The following is a 24,710-nucleotide window of genomic DNA, read 5'->3' as shown; positions in this document are numbered from 1 at the left end:
AATATAATGTAGCAAGATGGCAATAGAATGACTCAAAATTATAGGAGTAGCTAGCCTTGTGCCCAGTTGGAGAAATCATGTCAAAGCTAACCACCTTGACCAAGATCAGCTAAGGTGAGATGACATGAAGAAGAGGTATATTTATATGAGTTTTTGTCTAGCCAGCTATGAAGAAGATAGGATGAATGAATTTTTGGAATTGCCCCAAAAATAAGAGGGCTAGACTATAGATAAATATCATCAGTCATATGCTAATTTGATTTTTTTTGCTCCAGCTATGGATGAGACCACTCTCCATAGGTTCATCCAAAAATTATATTCCTTAACCTACCGATATGCTTGTTGAGAATTTGAAACCAAATTCTATTGTTGAGGTAGCTCAGATGGCAGGGGAGTTTGTCGAAGCCTTTCCAAAGGAGACTACCCTAGCAAATAAGTTACCCCTGCTCCCAGAAGATCTTAGGTCCTACGAAATTCCAGCATGCCTAAGTCAAAGAGAGGTAATGGATAGGGAAGTAATCAAGGATTTGAGGCTACTTGACCAAGAAGTGTACACAATTGGTCAATGATTGATAAAGGATTCGAATAGCTTAAGAAGTAATGAAGATATTTTAGATGTGAGTAACTCGACCATGTGATGCCATAATTCCCCAATTTTTATTTATCCCACTTAGATCATTGTGAAGGGGCTAGATTATTGTAGGGCTCTATAGAGAAACCAAGGATCTCCACCCTAAAGAAGAAACTTCGCAAGCCACACAACTGTTTCTAAGGCTATTTACCATCTCTCATCATTGACATGGAAGAAGAAAACAGAGGAAGATCAAAGAAGGAACTTCCCAAGTAGGAAACTATTTCTAAGTCTATTTACCATCTCTCATCATTGACTTCAAAGAAGAAAACAGAAATTGAGCATCATGGTGAGAACATATAATTTTCTATTATTCAAGCACAAGCACGAACTATTAAGGCAAGCCATTAAAACTCTTAATTGATTCTGGTAGCACACATTCATTTATATTAACTGGATACTTGTAGAAGTTGAATCTAAATCAGAGATAAGATAAATTAAAAACAAGTTAAATTGGCCAATCATAAAAGACAGTTCTCACTTGCCCCATGAGATAAACAATGTTTCATTCTCTTTAGATAGCAACCGACTAAATGTAAATTCAGAGCCTTACCCTTAGGCTTGTATGATGGAATTATTGGAATGGATTAGCTTACTCACAACCAAATAGATATATCCATTGTTCCAAGGGAACCATAACTTTTATATAAAAAACAAGACAAACAATCAAAGCAACTAAACTCCCATCTTGCAACTTGTGAAGGCATCAAAATTATCAACTTAGAAAAAAACAAGTCATTTATGTCATTAAAATTAACCCCAACTGGAAAAGAATTAAGTTCTTAATGAGCATGCATGGCTGAGTGAATATGCTAATCAATTTCCTCCCAAAGAGATAACTAAAATTCCCTTAGCTTGTAAAGTACATCACGGAGCACATCCTCCCTACAAAAAGATCTTACAACATGGCTATTATTGGGGCCATTAAGCTCAATGAACAATTGAGATATTTCTTGAAATAGAATTTCATTCAGCCTAGTGCCCACCATGGGGTGGACTATTACTTTTCTAGAAAAAAAAAAGATGGAACTCTTAGATTGTTCATTGCTTATAGAGGCTTGAATTAGACTATTAAGAATACATAACCTATCCACAAGATTGACGAAATTTTGGGTAGACTACATGGATTCCTTTGTGTTGAGGTATTTAAAGGCACTAGCTCTTTACCCTTCCCCATGTTCCATTTTCCTTGTCAAAAGAAAGAAGAACTAGAAGTTTTGTAGTAAGGCACTTCTCTAATGAGCTCATGTGTGGAGAGCAGGACTCTTGGCAATGTGCACTTTCTTTGGTAGGTGTATTAGGGACCCCAACACTTATCCCCAATGGTACAACAAAAAGGACATGTCATGATTGCTATAAAATTATTGTTATTGGGTTTCTTATTAGTTCATGGTTACTTGGAAAAGACCTAGCTCATGATTGACACCAAATGTTTGAAACATTATGGCATCGTTGGACATAGTTTGATTGCTTCTTGAGAAATCAAACCTTGAGGTTCTTCACTGAAGTTTTGCCCAAAGATAGGGAGGTTTAATACTCTTTTCATGAAGTTTATGGTGATGTTTATAGAGCTAGCTATGAGATGAATCCAAAGCTTAGAGGACCATGGTGTACCCTATTTCCAAGTACTCCATTGCTCCTCCATTCATATATGCATTTAATTAGCTTATTTCTTCTCAAAAATCCTCGCTTGGACATGGATCTCGAAAGGAGTCCAGCCATTTTAACTGGGAATATTCTTATGAGTGTTTGTCTTATTTGTTGGGATTAAAAGCTTGGTGGGTTTACAGATGTGTTGTTTGATGCGCTACATTCGACTCCATAGTCGTTTCCAAAAACTAGTCTTGATTGTAGTACGCATCAAAGCTACTTGGTGATTTTGTATTAATTTTGGAAATGGTTTTAGCATACATGCTTTTTTCTCTTAGGCTCATGTATTCAAGTTCATGTCTAAAGAGTCACATATGTAAGCTCATATTTATAGGCTCACGTATCTAAGTTCATGTTTAGGGGGATTTTCTTGAAAGGTGGCATGTGGAAGAACAAAACAACGGCATCCACTTTATAAACCCAAACCCAAATCAACTCACCAATGGAAACTAATGCTCAAAATCATGTGGAGGTAGAACCAAGCTTTCTTATTAGTGGGTACATGGAGAGATTACCATATTGGGATAATTTGGAAAAATCCCAAGACTTTGATCATTTTCTTTTTAATCTACTTTTTGGTGTGTCTTAAGCATATAAACTTGAAAGTTGTCAGAGAATGTGCATTTCGAACCTACTCTTTATGCTCTTTCCAATGATATGCCAGATGAGGGGGTTTTAACAAAATCTTAAAAAGGTTCACCATGGTCCCTTTTTATAATCTTACAAAATGGGAATTTGGATTTTTCCAATTTTTTAATATGGTGTTAGAGGAAAATATGTGGGCTATACATGTAAGATTCCTCCCCAGTCTCTCAAAATGTGCAGCATCTTCCTCTGTAAATCAATCCCTCTTCAAAAATATAAAAGACTTGTTTCTAACTGTTTTAACCTAGAGAGAGAAAATATTCTAGAGAAAGAATATTCAACTTTTTAATATTTTTGGATAGAAAATTATCTCATCTTATTAAAATAAGTTCCCCTGAAACAGAAATTCAAAAAGAACTTTCCAATGTGCAATTGGAATTAATTGGAAATGGGTATAAAGGACCTTAGCCTAAGGGTCTAGATTTTCAGAAATTTTTGGATTATGGTCCAATTAAGGTTCCTATGGGCCAATAGCATCAATCCATGTGTAGGGAGGAGATAAATCCAATTTGTAAAAGAAGATACCCAAAAATGAGTAAATGCTCACATAAGATGAAGAGTTGAAAATGTACAAGGTTTATTAGTAAAAAAACTATGAGCAATATTAAAAATATGAGATATTTTGGGTATCCAAAAATGAGTAAATGCTCACATAAGATGAAGAGTTGAAAATGTACAAGGTTTATTAGTAAAAAACTATGAGCAATATTAAAATGATTCCATTATGCCACATATGTAAGGAAGGGGAGTTCTTTAAAGGAGGTGCATATTTCACATAAAATGAAGAGTTGAAAATGTACAAGGTTTATTAGTAAAAAAACTATGAGCAATATTAAAATGATTCCATTATGACACATATGTAAGGAAGGGGAGTTCTTTAAAGGAGGTGCATATTTCACATAAGATGAAGAGTTGAAAATGTACAAGGTTTATTAGTAAAAAAACTATGAGCAATATTAAAATGATTCCATTATGACACATATGTAAGGAAGGGGAGTTCTTTAAAGGAGGTGCATATTTCACATGCTTGAATGAGTTTTAAACTCATAAAAATTGAGATATTTTATCTCTCCTCTCTCCTCATTCAAGTCTAGTTCCAAAAAGTTAGCTTAACTGACCTAAAAATGGTCAAAAATTGACCAAACTGATTTGGAAAATTTTAGAATCAGTTTGTTTGGTTAGGAGCTCAATTTTTCCTATAAATAGAAGCCTCCCCCTTGTTGAAAAATATATAGTGTTTATGCATCGTTACTCTACTCCACCTAAGCCAAGAACTATAAATTCATTAATAATTCACTAGTTTTTGGAGCTTCCCTCTTTCTTCAATCCCCATTAGTGGCTCCATCAACATACTTAACCAATTGATTGGTTGGGGGCCTCTACCGTGAACAAAGAATCAAGCAATTTGTAAGGTAATTAGTGAATATTGATCTTTTCTATAATTTCTCAATGTTTCTCTCTTCTCAACCCCTCTCAAGCTTGAGAAGCTTAATTGGTATGGTTTTTTAAATGCTATTAAAGTTAATTGGTGAATAGTAGTGAAAAGTTACATAATTTAATAAATGCTATTGAAGTTAATTTCCATTTATGTTTAAATTCTAATGGTTTTTATGTAATTTCTCTCTCTCACTTAAGAAATGGTCATACTCATGACCCATTCTCAATCCAAATCAAGCTTTTCATAAAGCTTTTCCTTAACCCAAGATTAAGCTATGCTTGAGGCCAAATTAATGGCTTTTTTCTATGCTTTTAGTTTATGTATATTGATGATTCAATCCATTATGGATTAATGATCCAATTAGAGATCATTTTAATTATTTTCTTAATGATAAGCTTTATCCCTTAGAAAAATTGAGATTTATCAGTCATAGCAGCGGAGCTATGGCAAAATTTTTATAAAAATTATGCATAAAATAATTTCATTCAAAGCATAAAAAGAGGACTTCCTACCATATTCTAGGAATTATCATCCTAGATTAATTGAAAGAATTTCATTATAATCATGGAGAAATTGAATTTTAATATCATGCATAAAGGATAAGTTTTTATCAAAAGTGTTATTTTTACCATTTTTATTTCATGCATAGAAGTATGCATAATGGATAATTTTTTATATCAAAAGTGTTACTTTTATTATTTTTATTTTCATGCATAGAAGTATGCATAATGGATAAATTTTTATATCAAAAGTGTTACTTTTACCATTTTTATTTTCATGCATAGAAGTATGCATAAAGGATAAATTTTTATATCAAAAGTGTTACTTTTATCATTTTTATTTTCATGCATAGAAGTATGCATAATGGATAAATTTTTATATCAAAAGTGTTACTTTTACCATTTTTATTTTCATGCATAGAAGTATGCATAATGGATAAATTTTTATATCAAAAGTGTTACTTTTACCATTTTTATTTTCATGCATAGAAGTATGCATAATGGATAAATTTTTATATCAAAAGTGTTACTTTTACCATTTTTATTTTCATGCATAGAAGTATGCATAATGGATAAATTTTTATATCAAAAGTGTTACTTTTACCATTTTTATTTTCATGCATAGAAGTATGCATAATGGATAAATTTTTATATCAAAAGTGTTACTTTTACCATTTTTATTTTCATGCATAGAAGTATGCATAATGGATAAATTTTTATATCAAAAGTGTTACTTTTATTATTTTTATTTTCATGCATAGAAGTATGCATAATGGATAAATTTTTATATCAAAAGTGTTACTTTTACCATTTTTATTTTCATGCATAGAAGTATGCATAATGGATAAATTTTTATATCAAAAGTGTTACTTTTATCATTTTTATTTTCATGCATAGAAGTATGCATAAAGGATAAATTTTTATATCAAAAGTGTTACTTTTATCATTTTTATTTCATGCATAGAAGTATACATAATGGATAAATTTTTATATCAAAAGTGTTACTTTTATCATAATTGAATTTCATGCATAAAGGTATGCATAAAAGTTGATTATTTTATTATAAAAGTGTGTCTTTTATTATATTGAATTTCATGCATAGAGGTATGCATAAAGGTTGATTATTTTATTATAAAAGTGTGACTTTTATCATAATTGAATTTCATGCATAGAGGTATGCATAAAAGTTGATTATTTTATTGTAAGAGTGTTATTTTTATCACATTGGATTTCATGCATAGAGGTATGCATAAAAGATATTCTTTTTATACTAAGAGTGTGATTTTCCTCATAAATGGATTTTATGCATAACTTAGATGCATAAGAGAAATTCTTTTATTCTAAAAGTGTAATTCCCACCAAATTGAATTTATGCATAAGAAGATGCATAAAAGATTGATTTTAATTTCGAAAGCGTTAGTCTCCTTAAATGGAATTTATGCATAAATAAATGTGTAGAGAAATCTTATATCAAATATAAGAATTCTCTTTAAAAAAGATATGAAATGTGATAAGATGTAATAAGAGATGTATGAGATGTGATAAGATGTGATAAGATGCGTATGGGAAGTGATAGGATTTGATAAGAGGTGTATGAGATGTGAAAAGATGTGTATGAGATGTGATAGAATGTGTTAAGATGAGTTAGGATGTGTTAAGATGTGTATGGGACGAGGTAGAGAGTGTATCTGATGGGATAAGATGTATATGGGATGTGTTAAGGTGAGAATGGATGTATGGATGTAGATGTGTAGTATGGATGTATGGATGTATGTGGATGTATGGATGTAGATACGGATATATGTATGTATGTGGATGTGGATGTATGAATGAGGATGTGAAAATGGATGTATGTATGTAGATGTGGATGTATGGATGTGAATGTGAATGAAGATGTGGATGTGGATGTATGGATGTAGATTCGGATGTAGATGTATGTATGTGAATGTGGATGTATGAATGAGGATGTGAAAATAGATGTATGTAGATAGATGCGTATGTATGAATGTGAAATTGGATGTATGTACAATGTGGATGTATGAATAAGGATGTGAAAATAGATGTATGCATGTAGATGCGTATGTATGAATGTGAAATTGGATGTATGATGTGGACGTACGAACATGGATATGTATGTAGAATAATGAATGTGAATGTGTATGTGAAATAATGTGTAGTCTATATGAGTGAGTGGATGAGAATGAGTACACATTGAATGGAATAGGGAATAAGTAATGTGGTCCGAGAGTGGATAATGTGGAAAGACGAGAGTTCGTTATAGAAACTGTATTTTGTGAACTGTTTGTAAATGAATGTTTTATGTCAAGAATGCTGGGAAAGCATTTTGACCATCTTGTGGATTAAGGTCAAGGAGACCTAACTGATAAAGTTGCAACTGCTGACGGAGAGTCAATGGAGGACGTCTCGCGTAGCAAGGTCGGCCGAGGTCTTGACCAGCCTCGGTTCGATTTAAATGGTGAGCTTCCGGTACGGTGGATTAGGGACCAAGGAAGCGGCCTATGAGTGAAGCGCTAGGTCACCTGCGAAGGATCCTAGAGGGTGCTGACCATACGGTGCTCGGGCTCTGGGTCGCCGAAGATACCCACACGTGCGTCGTGGAAGATATTGGAACAAGGAGTAAGAGTTGTTTTCTGAAACCGGGCATGGATCTGGTTGATTGACCTTGCTGGTCCTCAACGGATGAGTCCATGGCTCTTTTATATGGATCTGTGGGTTGATCTTGCTGATCTTCCACGGAGATTCCATTCTATTATATGAATATATTGCCGGTTAATATGAGCTAGGAACTATGGAAAAGGCCCCTGAGTGAACAGGTGGTGAGCGTTCTGGTTGCCAATGATGCCATAAGTATACCGATGAATGAATGACTGAAAATAAGGATTCAACCATAGACTTTGAGGATTCAGTGACATAATGGTTTCATTAAAGGATTGTTTTAAAGTTAGCGGATGCTAAGAAAAAGGCAATTTCATATTGGGTGTGTAAGTGGTGTGACTAATTTTATGTTTGCATGAACTTCCGGCTAGGGGGCCTTGGAACTCTTTTCCTTGGTACCCGGGACAAAACCTAACCAAATTCTTAATTGGATCCCATCACTACAGTGGTTGGGCGGTTGGCTAATCCATGGGACTGGATGGGGTTAGGCTGGACTGATGGATCCGTAAATCGAGATTTAATTTCTATTATTACGATAGATGAAGTAAATCCCGGATAGAAATTGTTCTATGGATAGGAATCAACGGCTGTGCCTCTTGATGGGGAAAAAAGCGTTGATCCCAATGATCCAAGTGCAAGTTTCTTCCTTGATTTGACCAAGTACCGTTAAAGGTGCAGTCAGATCAGTTGATCCGTAATGATCTTGACTACGTTAGAGTAAAGAGTTATCCTGGTGGAATCGCCCATGCTTTCCGAGTAAAGGAAGTTTTTCCGGTTTCGGTTTTGGACAAACCGACGGATTAGTCTCTTGTCCGGATATCCGTGGCCGAGGCCCCGAGTGTGAGACCCCTACCCGCGCATGATGTGCTACTTCCGTTGCTAGAACCCCAAATCCGTTTTTGCGTGGTGGAGACCGGGATCTTACAATACACTAATCACACATGGCTAGGTTACACACACCTATAATGGCACTCGCAAGAACCACAAGGTGGAGACAACTCTGCCAACAACGGAACTAGCACATGGGTTGATAAAGTAGAGATTTGTAGAGAGCTCGGGTGTGGGAGTGAGCATGGAGAGAAAACTAAGGACTTTATGATGGAATGGGTGTTGGAAAGCTTGAGGGCTAAGGAGGAAACACGAAATATGTCCCACTTGATGGTGATAGATGGAATGGGTGTTGGAAAGCTTGAGGGCTAAGGAGGAAACACGAAATATGTCCCACTTGATGGTGATAGATGGCCCCTTTTTATAGGCGGAGGGGGACTCCCTTAGCAAAGATATAAGTAATGTGAAAGTGGTTTGATGAAGAGGTTGTAATTGGACTAGGTCTTAGTTGTTACTAGGTTCAAGGAGGAAGAAAGATTCTAAAAGATATTACAACTTTCCATTTCAGCCAAGGTTTTCAAAGGTCATATTAAATAGGTGTGGGGTGAAAACATTACAAAGTGGGGAGTGTGATTGTGGGTAAGAGAAGAAGTGAGGAAGATATCTAGAATTTTTGCAAGCTAGTATTTTGGATGAAAATTTTTTTGTGCGGATTGAGACGCTTCAAAAAGAAAAGTTGAAGTTCACGATCCATTCTATAGAAAAATTTTCCACGACCTACATAGTAGTTCGTGACCTTTATTTCCAAATTCTGAGCGGAAGATGCTCAAAATTTTGAATCGAATTTCCCTACCCAAAACAAAAGTCTTCCAAGCCCCTTCATTTTCGCATTCTTTATTTGGAATATGTTTCCTTAGTCACTCATCACAAAAGAATAAGGCATGTGAATACACATGGTGTATGAACTTAGAACTTTAATGCAAAGTTAAAGTAGTCCCCACTTGTAAGAGCATGTCAGCAGTCCCTTGTATGCATACAGGCATGTCTCCCACCCATTCTTGACTTCATTTTTTGAGTCCTTTTAGCGTGCACTTGGTTTGTGAGAAGAGATATTTATGAATAAAAATACTTCCCCTCCATAGGTTGAAATTATTACTCTATTTTAAAAAATACTTAATATACATATATATATACATAGATGTAGGGAGAACATAGTGATGTGTATTATAAATAACAAGAAAAAAATGGAAACAAATATGTGATTTGTACATAAGTTATAAGGTCTAAAAATATACCCATAGTAATGACAAGGTGTGAAATAATTACCAAAAAAAGGTTTCTATAAAACATCTCTCATATTTAGCCCTCCCTCTAACTTAGAGGTATTCATACCTCTAAGTGATAGATGAATTATAGAGATTAGGGAGGGATGTGGTAAAATCCCCCACATCAAAGATGTTTTTATTGGGTGTGTTCCTCTACTTCTTGAAGTTCCTCTTGATGGATTGTCATGGCCTCCATTGGTGTTGGTTCGACTCTTTGAAAGTATGGCTTTAACCTCCATCCATTGACCCTGGTTTTGTGTACTTTGCCATACGAGTCCTGCAATCTATAACTTCCATTTGAAAACTTTTTCTCTTGATAATTAAAGGGCCTTCCCACCTTAGAAAAAAGTGATGTCAAGTTTTTATCCAATCTTCTCTCATGTCTCAAGAAAAGCATACCTTCCTTCAAACCCTTTTCCTTGAGGGCCTCATTAAATGTTTCTCTCTTTTTGGTGGCATGCTCCGTGTAAAAGTCAATTACCTAATCTCTATCAAACTTAAGCCTTTGTAGGTGCTCCTTAAACTTCTCTTGTGGCTCAACTTGGCTCCTTAAGAAACCTCTGAGGCTTGGAATATCCAATTCTAGAGGCAATAAGGCCTCTTGGCCATACACTAGATGAAAAGGTATAAATTGCATTGATGCCTTGGAATACCTATGTTTGATCTTCAATCTATTTAGAAGTTCTTAAAGAACATTTGCCACCATGAATCCTAGTCCATGATCTGATACCTGCTCTAAGGGTGTTCTAAACCTGCAACAATAAATATTATTAAATACGAACTTACCAACATCTTTAGTTGTTATTCTCTTAATGCTAACATCCACAAAAATGTAAACCTTTCTTGACTAGGCTCCAATGGTATCAATTCCCCATTTCTCAAATGGACCATAAGAGAAAATGGTATTTTGTGGCTCATAAGTGAGCCTCTTATATCTTGCAAGCTGGCAAGCTTTGCAAGCTTTCCGAACAAACCTGTGTTTTGGCACCTTAGTGAGATTTACAGAAGCTTCTCCTAAAAGCAAGAAAAGGAGGACCTCTTGTAAGTGTTACTAGCCTTGAAACTTTGGTACTTGGAATTTTTTGGCTCCAATCATGACATCCAAGTTTTTATTTCCCAATGCATATGCACCCCAATTTTTTCTTCTAGACACATGCTCAATTGTAATCCTTTCCAATTTCTTCATTAGACTTTTGATTTGCCTCAGCCAATTAAAGAGGTTAGAATTCTTACATGCCCAAATATCCTAAATCTACTTTATAAGTAGCATGGCATCTCCTTTTATAACCAACCTTGTAATTTTTTATGCTAAACAAGATTCCAATCCCATCTTAAGAGTGGCATACTCTGCTTCATTGTTTGAATGGACATCAGTTAGAATTTTATCTTCTTGAAGGACCACCTCTTGCTTAGGGCTTATAATGATGAACCCCTTCTTTTGTGGAATCAATCTTCCTCCTGTAAGCTCCATAAAAAAACAATGTGAGTGCATTAGTGAAAGTTTCATCTACCTTTTGATATTCTGTCTCTTTCCTTGCTTTTGGGGCCACCTTCTTCTCATGATAGCGTTATGTTAACGCATCTGCTAAGCTTGCTTAGGTACTATCCTACACCAAAAAGGTTTACTCAAACTCTTGCAATTCCAAGATCCACTTTGGAATATTTGGTGAGATATTCATGTGTTAAACCACATAAGGAAATGCATTCTCAATTATTAAACCAATAAAGGGTTTAGGAAAAAGGTAAGACCTAAACTTTCAGAATGCAAACATGAGAGACAACATCATTTGCTCAACATTTGGAGAACTTATCTCTGCCTCTGTCATCACCTTTCCTGCAAAGTAAACTGGACACATAAAAGATGTCTTTGGATCCTTTTGTATTAATATTGCACCAACTACATGAGCGCTAACACTTGGACAAACATAGAAAACCAAATCCCACTTGGGTGGCATCATGATTGGTAAAGAACTAACATGATTTCTACCTCATTAAATACTTCGTCACTCTCATCATTCCATGTAAAAGTACTCTCTTGAGTGTGTCTTTGCGATGGTGAAACTATTTATCTCTTTACAATGGTGAAACTATTTATGCAAGCTAGTGAATAAATCTAGCAAGGTACTTGACCTTTTGAGAGATCTTGCACTTTTGATGGATCAAACCAAGTGGCCCAAGAGCCTTACCTTAGTCTGGACAATGTGGTATTTCTCTAGATTCAACTATTCACCGAGCTAGAACAATATTTTTAAGACTTCTTCCACCTTTTTGGTAATGTAAAGACTTGCTGCTATATATGAAAAAATCATATATGAAACCTCTAATGGATGACCCAAAAATTGGTTGGAAAACATAATTCATGAACCTTTGAAATGTGGTAGGTGCATTTGTGAGACCAAATAGCATAACTCTATAAGCAAAACAGCCCCAAGGGGTGATGAACGTGGTCTTCCTTTGGTCCTCCTCTGCTATTCTGATCTAGAAATATCTTGAGTATCCACCACAAATAGTATATCTTTTGTGGCCAGTCACCTCATTCAAAATTTCATCCTAAAATGGTAAAGGGAAATGATCTCTTTTTGTGGCTACAATGAGAGGCTTGTAGTCAACAAAAACCTACCACTTTCCATTCTTTTTGGAAGTAACCACCATAGGAGAGACCCATTCATAGTTCTACATTGGATAAATGAATCCATCCTTTAATAGCTTATTCACTTCTATTAACAAGGTATCTCTTTGCACCACCACACCTTACCTTCTTAACTTTTGGACCACAAGTTTTGCTTCTACCTATAACTCAATATGATGCTCAATATCCCTTACTCCTATGATTTCTAAATAACCAGTGAAAAGAGTGGGATACCTTTTAAGCATGTTTATGTACGCCTCTTTTTCTTCTAGTGTGATAGGTCTAATGCCAGCATTGTTTAAAATTTCTCTTCAGTTCCTACATTTGTTGATTGTAGTGTCTCTAGCTCCTATTTAGCTTCCTTATTTTGAAAATTAAGGTCCGTAACATCAAACGAGCTATCATTGTCAGTGCTATGTTTCTTCCTTAGTCTCTCAGTGGTGGTCAAGTATTCACTACTCTCAGTGGTGGTGGTCAAGTATTCACTATAATGCATGAAAAAATTAAATAATAAATGGATTCGAATGCTTCTAAGCTACCAATTAAATAAAGTATGGATTTGCATGCTTCTAGGCTACCAATTAAATAATGCATGGAATTTTATGACATTTTTTAAAACATTTATGAAGTACATGAACACAATTAATTGTCCCACTCTAATGGATCTCAATGCTCATATTTTTAAAGTGGATTTCACTCCTAATCACAATTTCTAAGATATTTCTTGTCTCAAAGATAATTAAATCTAAGCCTCTTCAACTCTAATTTCAATCAAATAACCAATGAAAATCGGGTTTTTCCTTCTAATAGATGAAATTAGAATGCTCTTATTCAAAAGAACTTCAAATCAAAATCAAACACAACAACTAAACACATTCAATGACTCCAAAGCTGTATATTTTTTTAGTGTGAACTCCTACACCAAGAAATAATGGGATCCTAATAGCTGGGAATAGATGGATAGATAGAGTCCTAGAGCCCTAGAGCCCTATGCCTCCGCTTCGTGCCCATCCGCATTCTGCAGCAGGAAAGCAAGCGCTCTCTCTGCACACGTCCCCCGCCCGCCGCCGCCCGCCGCGCCCCCCCCCCCCCCGCACACACACATTTTTATCTTTCCCTCATTGCCATTGACACACACAGCGTGCAAGGTGCACTCACAAATCCTACACATGGATCCATTTTGCACGCTCCTCCTTACATTGCTATGCCAGCTACTCACTTAATGATAGTGGCTTTGTAGGAGATTTGTTGGACGATGCCATTGCACCATTCCGTGATCAGCCTGCATCCATGATCCAGGATGCCATCGATAGGCTGAAGGCGAGACCGGTGGTGTGTCGCATCGAGCATCCAGTGCGCATTGGTGAGCAGTGCCCTAGTGCTCCAATTACCCAAGATCGTGAGGAGCAGATAGCACGGCACGAGGGCAGGGGGAAGCAACCAACCGAGGAGCTCAGGAGACCCCAAAAGATGAGAGCATGGAGGTATTTAAATTTCATTTCAACATATGTATTTGTGTTTGTTGTGGTGTGCGAGTTTGAATGCTTTGGAGATTACAAAGAGGATAGACATGAAGGACCAAGAGTGCGAGGGGTTGAAGCCTCGGGATTTACCATGATGATGGACCCATGCCACTCTCGTCTCCGCTGAGAGGTTTTTGATGGATTTGCACCTCCCAAGCCCAATGAAGCACAACCCTCACATCCACCTCCTCCCCAATCCACTGATACATGTACCACAAATAAGGAGAGCTAAAATCCCAATAGAACCATAACACAAGTGAAATCAATTCATCTTGCATGTTAGCAATTTGGAGGGATCCATTGGATGCCTACACTTTTGGCAAGGCCCTTGACAGCATAGCTCTATGAGTATCCCTTGGAATATCATAAGCTAGAGATCAAAGTCATCTGCATACCTCTCATCCATATCAACCATGAGAACTATCAAATTTCCCCTTGCGAGAAGTGGAGATGTAGGGAAAACCTCCACTTCATTTGACCGCTAGAAAGAAGGAAGAGATCATAATATTGGTGATCAAAACCATGAACTGCTTCTAAAGGAATACAACAAAGTTTAGAATCCTTAGCGATGATCAACTGCATCAAACTCGTCAATAAGGACCTCATCTACACCTTCCCTAAAGTGGACTCCCTAGGGTCCAATCTCAACCCTTCATTGCCAAGAAAAGGTCAAGTACTTTGTATTTGTTTTCAGATTTACATCATTCTAATAAAGCAAATACACCATCCGTGGTGGGGGCCCTACAGAGGGTAATTGGGACCCAATACTGTGTCCTCTCCATCTCCCCCTTCTCTCTCTATTTTCTGCACATCGTCTTTCAGTTTTGTGCGTTAATTCCGTCGCGAAAAGAGTGCTGATTTCTGAGTTTTGAAGTACCGATCCTTCTCCGAAGCTTCCGCACATTACAGTGGTATCAGAGCTCACTTCAAGGACAAAGATTCAGCAAAGAAAACCAGAAAATTTTTTCGCTCGTGTGGTTGGTTTTTAGACGCCGGTGGACTACCCTTTTCGGAGTGACTCCTGTCCCTCGAAGGACGGTTGGTTTTTAGCCTCCGGAAGCCTCCGGAAGTCTCCCACACAGATAGTGGATGGTCAGATTGCGTTCCGGAAAGGAACTGCATTTTCCCGCTATGGCGAGCTTTGGCGACGAGGGAGAACCAGAACCATGGGACCAGAGTGCACCAGGCAGCCCAGCTAGGGCACCCGGCTTGAGTGTAACAGACATGTTCCAGCAGATGATGCGAGCAATCGCAGACCAGACAACCAAGTTGGATGAGCAGAAGGCGCGGACTTTGGCTTTGGAGGAGCGTTCTCGCTCTCCAGCGTCGCGTTTTCCATCTCCTCCTCCCTCTCCTTCCGTATCCTAGATACCAGATCCTCGTCACAGGGACCCTCTCGCAGGGTCACAGCCGCAGCCAAGCTCCTTGCTTGAGATGCAGATGCGCGCATTGGAGATTCGACAACGCGAAGACGACGCCATGCGACGAGTGGAACACGAGCGTTACCTCAGAGCTTTGGACGCCAGATTGACACCGGCGGCGCCCTCGAATCATTTTCCCGAGAAAATGAATTTCAGTAAGTATAATGGTAAACTCGATCCCACTACTCTGTATTCATGGTTACATCAATTTGAAGCTTACTTTGTCGCAGTTAGGAAATCAGATATTGACAAAGTGATCTTAGCCAGTTGGTACTTGGAAGGTGAGGCCATTCCTTGGTGGACTCAGTGGGCTCATGCCCACACCAGATCAGGTATGGCAGCTTATGGGTGGGACGAGTTCGTCCGTGACCTTAAGCAGCGGTTTTTACCGCCCCACTACCTTGAGCGACTCGAAGACGAGTTCAGGGGTGCGCGTCAGAACGCGCAACCAGTCCTTCAGTTTGCCAATAAAATTTCGACCTTGTGTCTACAATTAGGCTTATCTGATTCGGACAAGAAAGGGCAGTTTTTGTATGGTCTAGACACGCAAATCCAATGGGAGGTGCGTATGTTTAGGCCAGCCACCTTTGAGGACGCACTCTCGCTTGCGCAGAGTGCAGAAATGAAACACAATGGTGGCAAGCCCAAGACTTCCCAGCCGGCTTCTCCCAAGGCTAACGCCTCGGGGGGCAAAAGCCAGAACCAGACGGGGTCTTCCCCAGGACAGAGCCCGGGAGCCTCTGGCTCCAAGAACTCGAACAATGCGTCTAAGCTTACTCCAGACCAGAAAGCGGAGGCAGGCAAGACAGGTGGCAAGTTGAGTGCTGAGGAGCTTTCTCAGTACAGGAAGGAGGGTAGATGTTACTTTTGTCACACAAAAGGACATACTTCTCGGGATTGTCCGAAGAAACCTCCAAAGGCCGCCGCCGCCTCCACAGCTTCCGTGGTGAGCACAGCTCCCACACAGACCCCAGTGGCTACCCCTAGTTCTTCAACCCCCGGTGCTTCAGTTGGAGCAATTATTAGCCGGGAGCTCGAAGATAAGCAGAAGGGCGTCCATGACCAGGAGTATGAGCGCAACGAATTGCTCAAGTCCTTTGGCTACATAGGTGGCCAGAGAGTCGTTGTCTTGTTTGACAGCGGCAGCACGGAGGATGTGATCACGGAAGAGGCCGCTAGGCGTGCCCGTTTCGAGCTGACTCCGGTGGACAAACAAGTTGAGGGTTTTAGCACAGGTATGACAACGAGCGTCAAGTATGAAGCTCTAGGTGCTAAGTTAGTAATTCAGGGCATAGAGTTTGTGCGTGACTTTATGGTTGTCCCTCTTGTAGGAGCAGACATAATTTTGGGTATCCAGTGGTTTCACAAGTTTCTTCCTGATGTCAAGTGGGACAAGCACACGTTCCAGATTGATCGGAATGTGTCAATCACCCCGGTGACCATTAAGTGTGAGCCAGGTATGTGTGGGAGAATTAGGGTTAGAGTAATTCATGTGGGAGACATACACAGAGAGAACAAGGGAGAGAGAGAGAGAGTTGTGGGGATAAGTCAACTCATCAATAGCATGAGTGTGTAACTCTCCCTCTTGATGCCTTTAGCATCACAAAAGTCCTGAAACTGTTTGGACATATACTCTCCACCATTGTCGGAATGCAAAGCCTTCAGTGTTTTGCCAGTTTGATTCTCAACTAGAGCAACAAACTTCTGAAACACTGAGAATGTATCACTCTTCAAACGAAGAGGATAAACCCACACCTTGCGTGTGGCATCATCTATAAAAGACACAAAATATTTTGCCCCTCCCAAAGAAAGCTGAGGCATCTCACATACATCTGTATGCACAAGCTCTAACTGAGCATCTTTCTGTCCAAGAGCTTTCTTGTGGGGGCACTGCAGTTGCCTGCCATATATACAATGCTCACAAAACTGAAAACTTGAAAACTTTAGAGAAGGCAAGTAACCCAAACGAGACAATTGCTCCATTCCCTTGACACTCATGTGTCCCAACCGGCTATGCCACAGAAATTTCCGGCAGCTCGGTTGCATTTACATTAGCATGGTGACAAACACCTGCATGCATGAAATAAAGAGTGTCCACCTTAGAGCCTCTGGCAACAACCAGTGAGCCCTTACTAATTTTCCACTTTCCACTACCAAATGTGGTAACATAATCAGCATCATCAAGCTGTCCAGTAGAAAGCAGATTCTTTTTGATCTCAGGCACATGCCTGACATCATGGAGCATAAGCTGTGAGCCATCTGAAAACACAAGCCTCACATCACCTCTGCCAAGAATCTTGCATGCATGGTTATCACCCAAATAAACCACTCCTTCATTGCCAGCAGTATACCTGACAAACAAGTCTCTGCAACCTGTGACATGAAAGGAGGCACCTGAATCAATGATCCATGAGTGCATACCATGACCACCTGTAAGAAGTGAATGGGCATCAAGTGAAGAAGTAAATAGGACCTCATCCTCACTGCCACCTGCATGTGACACATTGATTTCTTCAATCTTGACTCCACTTTTGCCCTTTGGCTTTACATCTTTGGCTTCATCTTTCTCTTTGTCTTTGCCTTTTCCCTTTTCTTTTTGATCATTTTTCCATTTGTAGCATTGCTTTTTAATGTGTCCCTTTTTGCCACAATAATGGCATTCCAAATCCTTTTTGGAGCGAGACTTGCTCCTTCCCCTTTCTTGGCTTTTCCCCCTTTGCTGGGATCTCCCACGTGCATTCATTGCATTGGACTTTCCAACAGAGTTGTTTTTCCTGTTCATCTCTTCTTGAAGAAGAGCACCCTCAACATCTGCATATGACAGCATAGCATGCGAATTGCTAGTGGCTGTCCTGAATGTGTCCCAACTCTCTGGCAAAGTGCATAACAAAAAAGTGGCTTTGAACTCATCGTCCATTGCCAACTTTTGATTAATGACCTGGCTGACAATACCATTAAACTCATTTAGATGGGCTGTCATAGACGCCCCTTCCTTCATCTGAAGACCTATGAGTTTCTTCAACCAATACACTTTGCTTGAGGCACTTTGTTGGGCATACAAGTCCTGCAATCTCTGCCACATTCCCCAAGCTGTCTTCTCTTCACGAATGCTGAAAAGTAAAGAGTCTGACACAGATAACATGATAGTAGATCTTGCCAGCTCATCCATATCTTCCCACTCTTCAGCAGTAAGAGAAGCGGGCATCACACCCCTTTCTTTGATAGGCTTGTGCTGCTTTTTCTGGAGCAACACATTGTAGCACTGGGTTTGCCAAATATCATAATTATGCGAGCCTTCAAGCTTCTTGATGTGAAGCAATGAAGAGCTCTCACCTGTGGTTGCCATAGCAATATGCAACCTGTCAATGCCTGACTCCCTGCAAAATGTGCAAACACTGCACCAAAAAGCACACAAAGTGCTCACTGTTGTTCTCCCAAGCTTTATCTCCCACTGCGGAAGCACAAATGCAACTTTTCTCCCACTTTATGTGATGAAATCACCAAAATCTGGTTGCTGCAGATTTTGGACAGCACCTTAAATGTGCTCTGTTGCCCTTCCAAAGTACTGTACAGCAGTACCAAGTGCTCACCAATGATGTACCAAACCTGTACCGGCAAGTACAGCAGCTGAAATTGAACCTTTTGGTCACTCAAAACAGTGTACAACCATGCCAAAACTTGCACAAAGCTGTGCCAAATTTGTACCAGCAAGTACAATAGCAATAAATGCTCTCCTGGCTGTCCAAATGAGTGAAAATCAGACTTTTACAGTCCCGTACACTGCATACAACAGTCCTGAACAGAAATTGGGCAAAAGCCCCTTGACTGCAAGGTGATTTCTGAGGATTCAAGGCATAAAAGTCTTGCGTGCTGCTTTGCCAAGCTCAACAAGAATTAAGATCAATTTCTGATCATACATGGTACATTGACGCACATGAAGGCATCCAGAGTGTTCACGATGCTTCCCCTTGGCCACATATACATCAAATACATGAAAGCCCCTTGATTTACAGGCACATTGAGTGCTTGTAAGGCATCAGCACATTATCCACAGCATCAAATGCAATTGCCTGCATGCAAATCAACCAAATCGGCATAAAAGCCCCTTGATTTGCACTGCAATTTGCTGCAATTTTGCCCAAATGTGCGATTTTTCACATCATACAGCATGTATGAGTGCTTAATTGCACAATTACATCAAAAGCCCCAAATTTCGACATCCAATTTCCTGCAAATTGATCCTGATTGTGACCAATTTCCTGCAAATTGATCCTGATTGTGACCAATGTCACCCAATTTTGCCAATTTTGCTCAAAAATTGAGCAATTCGACACCTGTATCTGCTCAATTGTTGATTGTACTTGCTCAATTGCAAATCCCAAAAAAAAATTGAGGAAAATACCTTGTAATTTTTTGATTTTTCTCTGATTTGCAAGAAAGGGGGGTTTGGTGATGCTGATGCTGCTGCAGAAAGCTATTGCTGCCTATTGCTTTTTATTAGTGCCGTCTGGTCCTTCGCCTGCCCAAACAGGGCCTCTCAGTCGGGATTATGTCGTACAAGCAGTGGTGGACGATTATGACAAAGGGTAGCATGTAGTCGGGCTTGGGCTGGCTTTCTTCGTTTCCAGACGAGGAGGTTCTGCTGCTGCTGCCACAGGAACTGCTGCTACTCTTGCTCTCTGACCTGTGTCAAAGCCGTCTCTGCATCACGCATACATCTCCGTTGCTGTCTCATACGTCTAAAACAGCGACGCCTAATGGTTGCCACCGCCTTCGCCACCTCCGCCTAGTAGCGAGTTGAACGCCCAACGCCACGTTGCAGCGTACGGTGACTTCCTTGCGCAGAAGCCTTCGCCGTGTAGTGCTACGTCGCCTACTGTTGACGCCTACTATTCGGCTGTTGTATTACGCATTGTAGCTTCACGCCGACTGGACATCCTGAAAGCACAGCTTCTTTGCAGCAGCGTGGCAAGCTGCCATGAACACGTTCACGTTCGCTCCACGCTAAGGCTCTCACCAAGGCTATTCGTACTGCAGGAAACTTGCTCCGCCTGCGTGTACACACCCAAGCCAGTCACTTGCTGCTAGCTCTGATACCAGTTGTGTGGGAGAATTAGGGTTAGAGTAATTCATGTGGGAGACATACACAGAGAGAACAAGGGAGAGAGAGAGAGAGTTGTGGGGATAAGTCAACTCATCAATAGCATGAGTGTGTGACTCCCCTATCACACATGTATATTGCACTAGTACACATAGTGCACTTAGTACATTAAAAGTACTAAGTGTACTATGTACTATAACTTATGGGCTTGTACACACTATAAGGGTGGGCATAACGCCTTTACCCCAACAAGGTATTCCAAACTTTCCGCTCATAAGCCACTTGCAGGCTAAGCGAGCAGTCAGGAAAGGCACACAGTGTGCGATGATTTACATCCAGACAGCCCAGACGGTGGCCAGTGCTTCCGAGAAGTACTCGGTTCTCCATGAAAAGTTCCAGAAGATTTTTCTTCGGGACAGTCTCCCTCCCCAGCTCCCCCCGTCCAGACCGGAGGATCACAAGATTGACCTCCTCCCAGGCTCGGAACCCCCGAGCAAGTTTCCGTATCGCCTTTCTAAGGCAATGGAATCGGAGTTGGACCGCCAACTCCAAGAATTGTTGCAAGCTGGCTTCATCCGCCCCAGCGTGTCGCCATTTGCAGCACCGATCTTATTTGTCAAGAAGAAAGATGGGTCTTCTCGGTTGTGTGTCGATTATCGTGCACTCAACAAGCTGACTATCAAGAGCAGATTCTCGATGCCTCGAATTGACTATATTCTCGAGAGGCTGAATGGAGCTAAGGTGTTCTCTAAATTGGATTTAAAGAGTGGGTACCACCAGGTTCGGATTGTTGAGGGGGACATCCCCAAGACAGCTTTCCGTACAGAACGGGTCATGCCATTTGGTTTGACGAACACCCCAGCTACATTTAGCTACAGTTGAGCAGCATGACATTGATGTGGAGAAAGTCCTTAAGTTGCTGGAAAGCAACGAGCTCTATGTCAATGAAAAGAAGTCAGAATTTTATCTGTTCCGGGTACATTATTTGGGATATATAATTAGTGCTGAAGGCATTCGACTTGATCCGGCTAAAGTGGCCGAGATTGTTAACTGGGAAGTACCTCAGACTGCTTATGACATTAGATCATTTGTGGGTATATGCCAGGCATATTCCACCCACATTGACAAGTTTTCTGATCTCTCGGCAGACCTCACCGATCTGCTAAAGGGAGTGAAAACAAGGAGGCAAAAGATTCGAATGACTCCACGAGCGTTGGAGGCATTCCAGAACCTCAAGGTGGCTTTGTCAGAAGCGCCTTGTTTAGTCCTTGCCTCGTGGGACGAACCATTTCAGGTGATCACCGATGCGAGTAACATCGCAATTGGAGGTGTATTGCAACAGAATGGTCATCCAGTAGCTTACATGTCTCGTAAGTTACTGCCCGCCGAAAAGAACTACTCAGTCTATGATCGTGAACTCCTAGCAGTTATACAGGCCTTGAAACATTGGAAACATTTCCTGTATGGCCGTGACTTTGAGGTTCGCACTGACCATCAGGCATTGCGCTGGATTTAGACGATGCCAAGTGCACAGTGGAGTTATCGACAACACCGCTGGAGTCAGATATTCCAGCAGTTCGGTGGCATGATTGAGTACCTTCCAGGAAAGGCCAATCCAGTGGCCGATGCTTTGAGCAGGAAGGGACAAGTATCTGCGATTCAGACCACTAGACTTGACCTTGTTGGTACAGGACTAGAAGACATGAAGCACACGTACGCGGATTCCGAGGAATTCGGTACTCAGTGGGAACAAGCATTGGATGCCACAGGACCATGCCATTTTCTGATACGCGATGGTTGGCTTTACTACAAAGGCCGACTGTGTGTCATGAAATCATTCCGGGCAGCTCTTCTCCATGATGCCCATGACGCCATTACAGGTGGTCATAGGGGCATGAATTCGACTCTGGAGAAATTAGAACGGCAATACTATTGGCCAAAGATGAGGCGTGATGTGTTTACATATGTACAACGCTGTGACATTTGTCAAAAGGTGAAAGCTCCTCGTGGAAAGAAGATAGGGTTGTTACAGCCTTTGCCAATTCCTGAGGGTCCTTTCCAAGACATTTCCATGGACTTTGTCACAAATCTGCCTCCCAGTCCGAGTAAGCGTAATACACAGTGTTTAACTATTGTTGACAGGTTCAGCAAATTTGTTATGCTTATTCCTTGCAGGGCCAATGTGACCGCCGAGGATGTTGCCCAGCTATTTATTCGGCATTGGTACTCGATTGGTGGGATTCCTAGGATCATAGTGTCAGACCGAGATGCCAAGTTTACCAGTCATTTTTGGAGGGCATTGTTTGATAATTTTGGTACTAAGTTGAATTTTTCCAGTGCATTCCACCCACAGACAGATGGCCAGACAGAGATATACAACCAGTTGGCCTTTGATGTGCTGAAGTGTTATATCCACGATCAGCAAGGTAAGTGGGAATCGTTTTTGCCTTTAGTTCAAGCTGTTTTGAATGACTCTTTTTCTTCAGCTATTGGCAGGACTCCATATGAGGCAGCGTTTGGAAGGCCTTTCCAGTCGTTGTTAACGGGTTGTTAACCAGGACTTCGTCTTCAGTACCGGAGGCGAACAGAGTGACGGAGTCTTACCAGGAGATCCTAGAGTCCGTTAAAGACAGATTGGCTAAAGCGCAAGAGGCCTACACTCGACAGGCCAATAAAGACCGAAGGGACATGAAGTTTTCGGAAGGAGATTGGGTGTATCTTCGGATTATGAAGCAAAGATTGAAGCAGGTGGACAAGGGATGCCCAAAGTTGTCTTTCAGGAGCTTCGGACCATTCCCCATCCGGAAAAAGATTAATGAGGTGTCTATGCAGTTAAAGCTACCTCCGAGTTGGACTATGCACGATGTATTTCATGTCAGTTGGTTAAAGCCATATGCAGGTCCACCCCCTTCAGAAGTCAAAGATGAAGCGGAACCAGACATTATTGATGAAGCAGAAGTAATGGTTCCAGAACAGATCCTTCTGCACCGTTTCGAGCATGGCTCAGGCCGAAGACTACGACAGTTCCTCACGAAGTTTCAGGACCGAGGAACTCATGAAGCGGTATGGCTCGACAAAGAATTTTTCGAAGACTATCCGGCATTATTGACGGATTATTTGGAGGCTATGCAGCTTCCGTCAAGTTAAGCAGAAGGGGATGTCACGTGCATCCCGCACTTGGATGCCACGTAGACATTTCTGTACAGAAGGTGCAGGACCTGGGATGGTGAACTGGTCCCATGTGAGCCCAGTCCGGGACGAGTCAGCCAGGGATCCATCTCAGTCGTCCGAGGTCAGGTGTGCACTGTCCTGCACGTGAAGCAGTGCCAGTCCGCGCTGTGAGTCTCCCTCTGGAATGATGTCAGATGTTGTGTGTATCTGGTTTGCAACTGGATGCCAGGCCTCTGTAGGCATGTAGGTTTGCATGTAGAGATGGGGCCAGCCCATAGGGCTACCCCAGTGAGCAGATTTTGCACTTGCACTTGTAGTGTGGGCATGGGGGAGGTGTAGAACCACCCCCAAGGGGCCAGGAGGGCCCAAGCTGTGCCCACCAGCCAAGGCATGGGCTGGAGGGGCTGTCGGCCAGCTGTACTGCTGCTGGACAGGCAGCCGACTGGGTCAGAAACCCTAACCAGCAGGTAGGCCAGGTGTAGGGGCAGTCCCACACCTCTGCGCAGCATGCCCAGCAGCCAGGATGCTGCCCCAGAAGCATGCGCAGGCTGGACAGCAAGGTATATAGTGTGAAAACACTTTATTAATAAAACTCAGTCGTGGAGCTCCCTGAAGCCAGCCGACTGGATGCTATGAAGAGTATAAATACCCCAGCCCATAATCCATGAATCCATCTCATAATTCACCAAGTGCTCCAAGCAAACAAGGGCCAGGACAGCCAAGAACCTTGCTAAAGCAAAGGGGTGAAGGACTGAAGGTCAAGGGCAGGTTTTCCAGCCAAGAAAAGGTCAAGTACTTTGTATTTGTTTTCAGATTTACATCATTCTAATAAAGCAAATACACCATCCGTGGTGGGGGCCCTACAGAGGGTAATTGGGACCCAATACTGTGTCCTCTCCATCTCCCCCTTCTCTCTCTATTTTCTGCACATCGTCTTTCAGTTTTGTGCGTTAATCCCGTCGCGAAAAGAGTGCTGATTTCTGAGTTTTGAAGTACCGATCCTTCTCCGAAGCTTCCGCATATTACATCTTCGCTATGCCCCATGGCTGCGCACCTCTTGGCCGCTTGTGCACTAAGCGCTATTACTGCAATTCAGCCAGCGCAGGTCTCTTTTACGCGCAGCCTTTCGTGGCTTTAATAAACGGCAGCCTACCCAGCCGGCCAGCCCATTA

The 24,710-nt window shown here is 40.9% G+C and overlaps 1 protein-coding gene across 7 annotated transcripts in view; it reads left to right on the top strand.

Moving 5' to 3' along the window:
• Positions 1 to 13,278: 13,278 nt before the first annotated feature.
• LOC147637623 (uncharacterized) overlaps positions 13,279 to 24,710 on the top strand; it is a 37,847-nt gene continuing 26,415 nt past the window's right edge. For 5 of the 7 annotated variants that reach the window (XM_086798929.1, XM_086798927.1, XM_086798928.1 and 2 more), the window contains exon 1: positions 13,295 to 13,806. In XM_086798929.1, coding sequence (XP_086655055.1) covers positions 13,613 to 13,806 — 194 coding nt within the window. In that variant the 5' untranslated portion in view covers positions 13,295 to 13,612. Of the gene's footprint in view, positions 13,807 to 24,710 lie in introns of all 7 variants that reach the window. The other 2 variants (XR_015265992.1, XM_086798930.1) reach the window with 2 other exon arrangements.

The sequence above is a fragment of the Cibotium barometz genome, chromosome 6, assembly GCF_041138505.1.
Source record: "Cibotium barometz isolate CiBa-2024 chromosome 6, ASM4113850v1, whole genome shotgun sequence".
Taxonomy (NCBI): Eukaryota; Viridiplantae; Streptophyta; class Polypodiopsida; order Cyatheales; family Cibotiaceae; genus Cibotium; species Cibotium barometz.
Note: the sequence above shows the minus strand (reverse complement) of the source record. Positions and strands in the feature narration are given on the sequence as shown.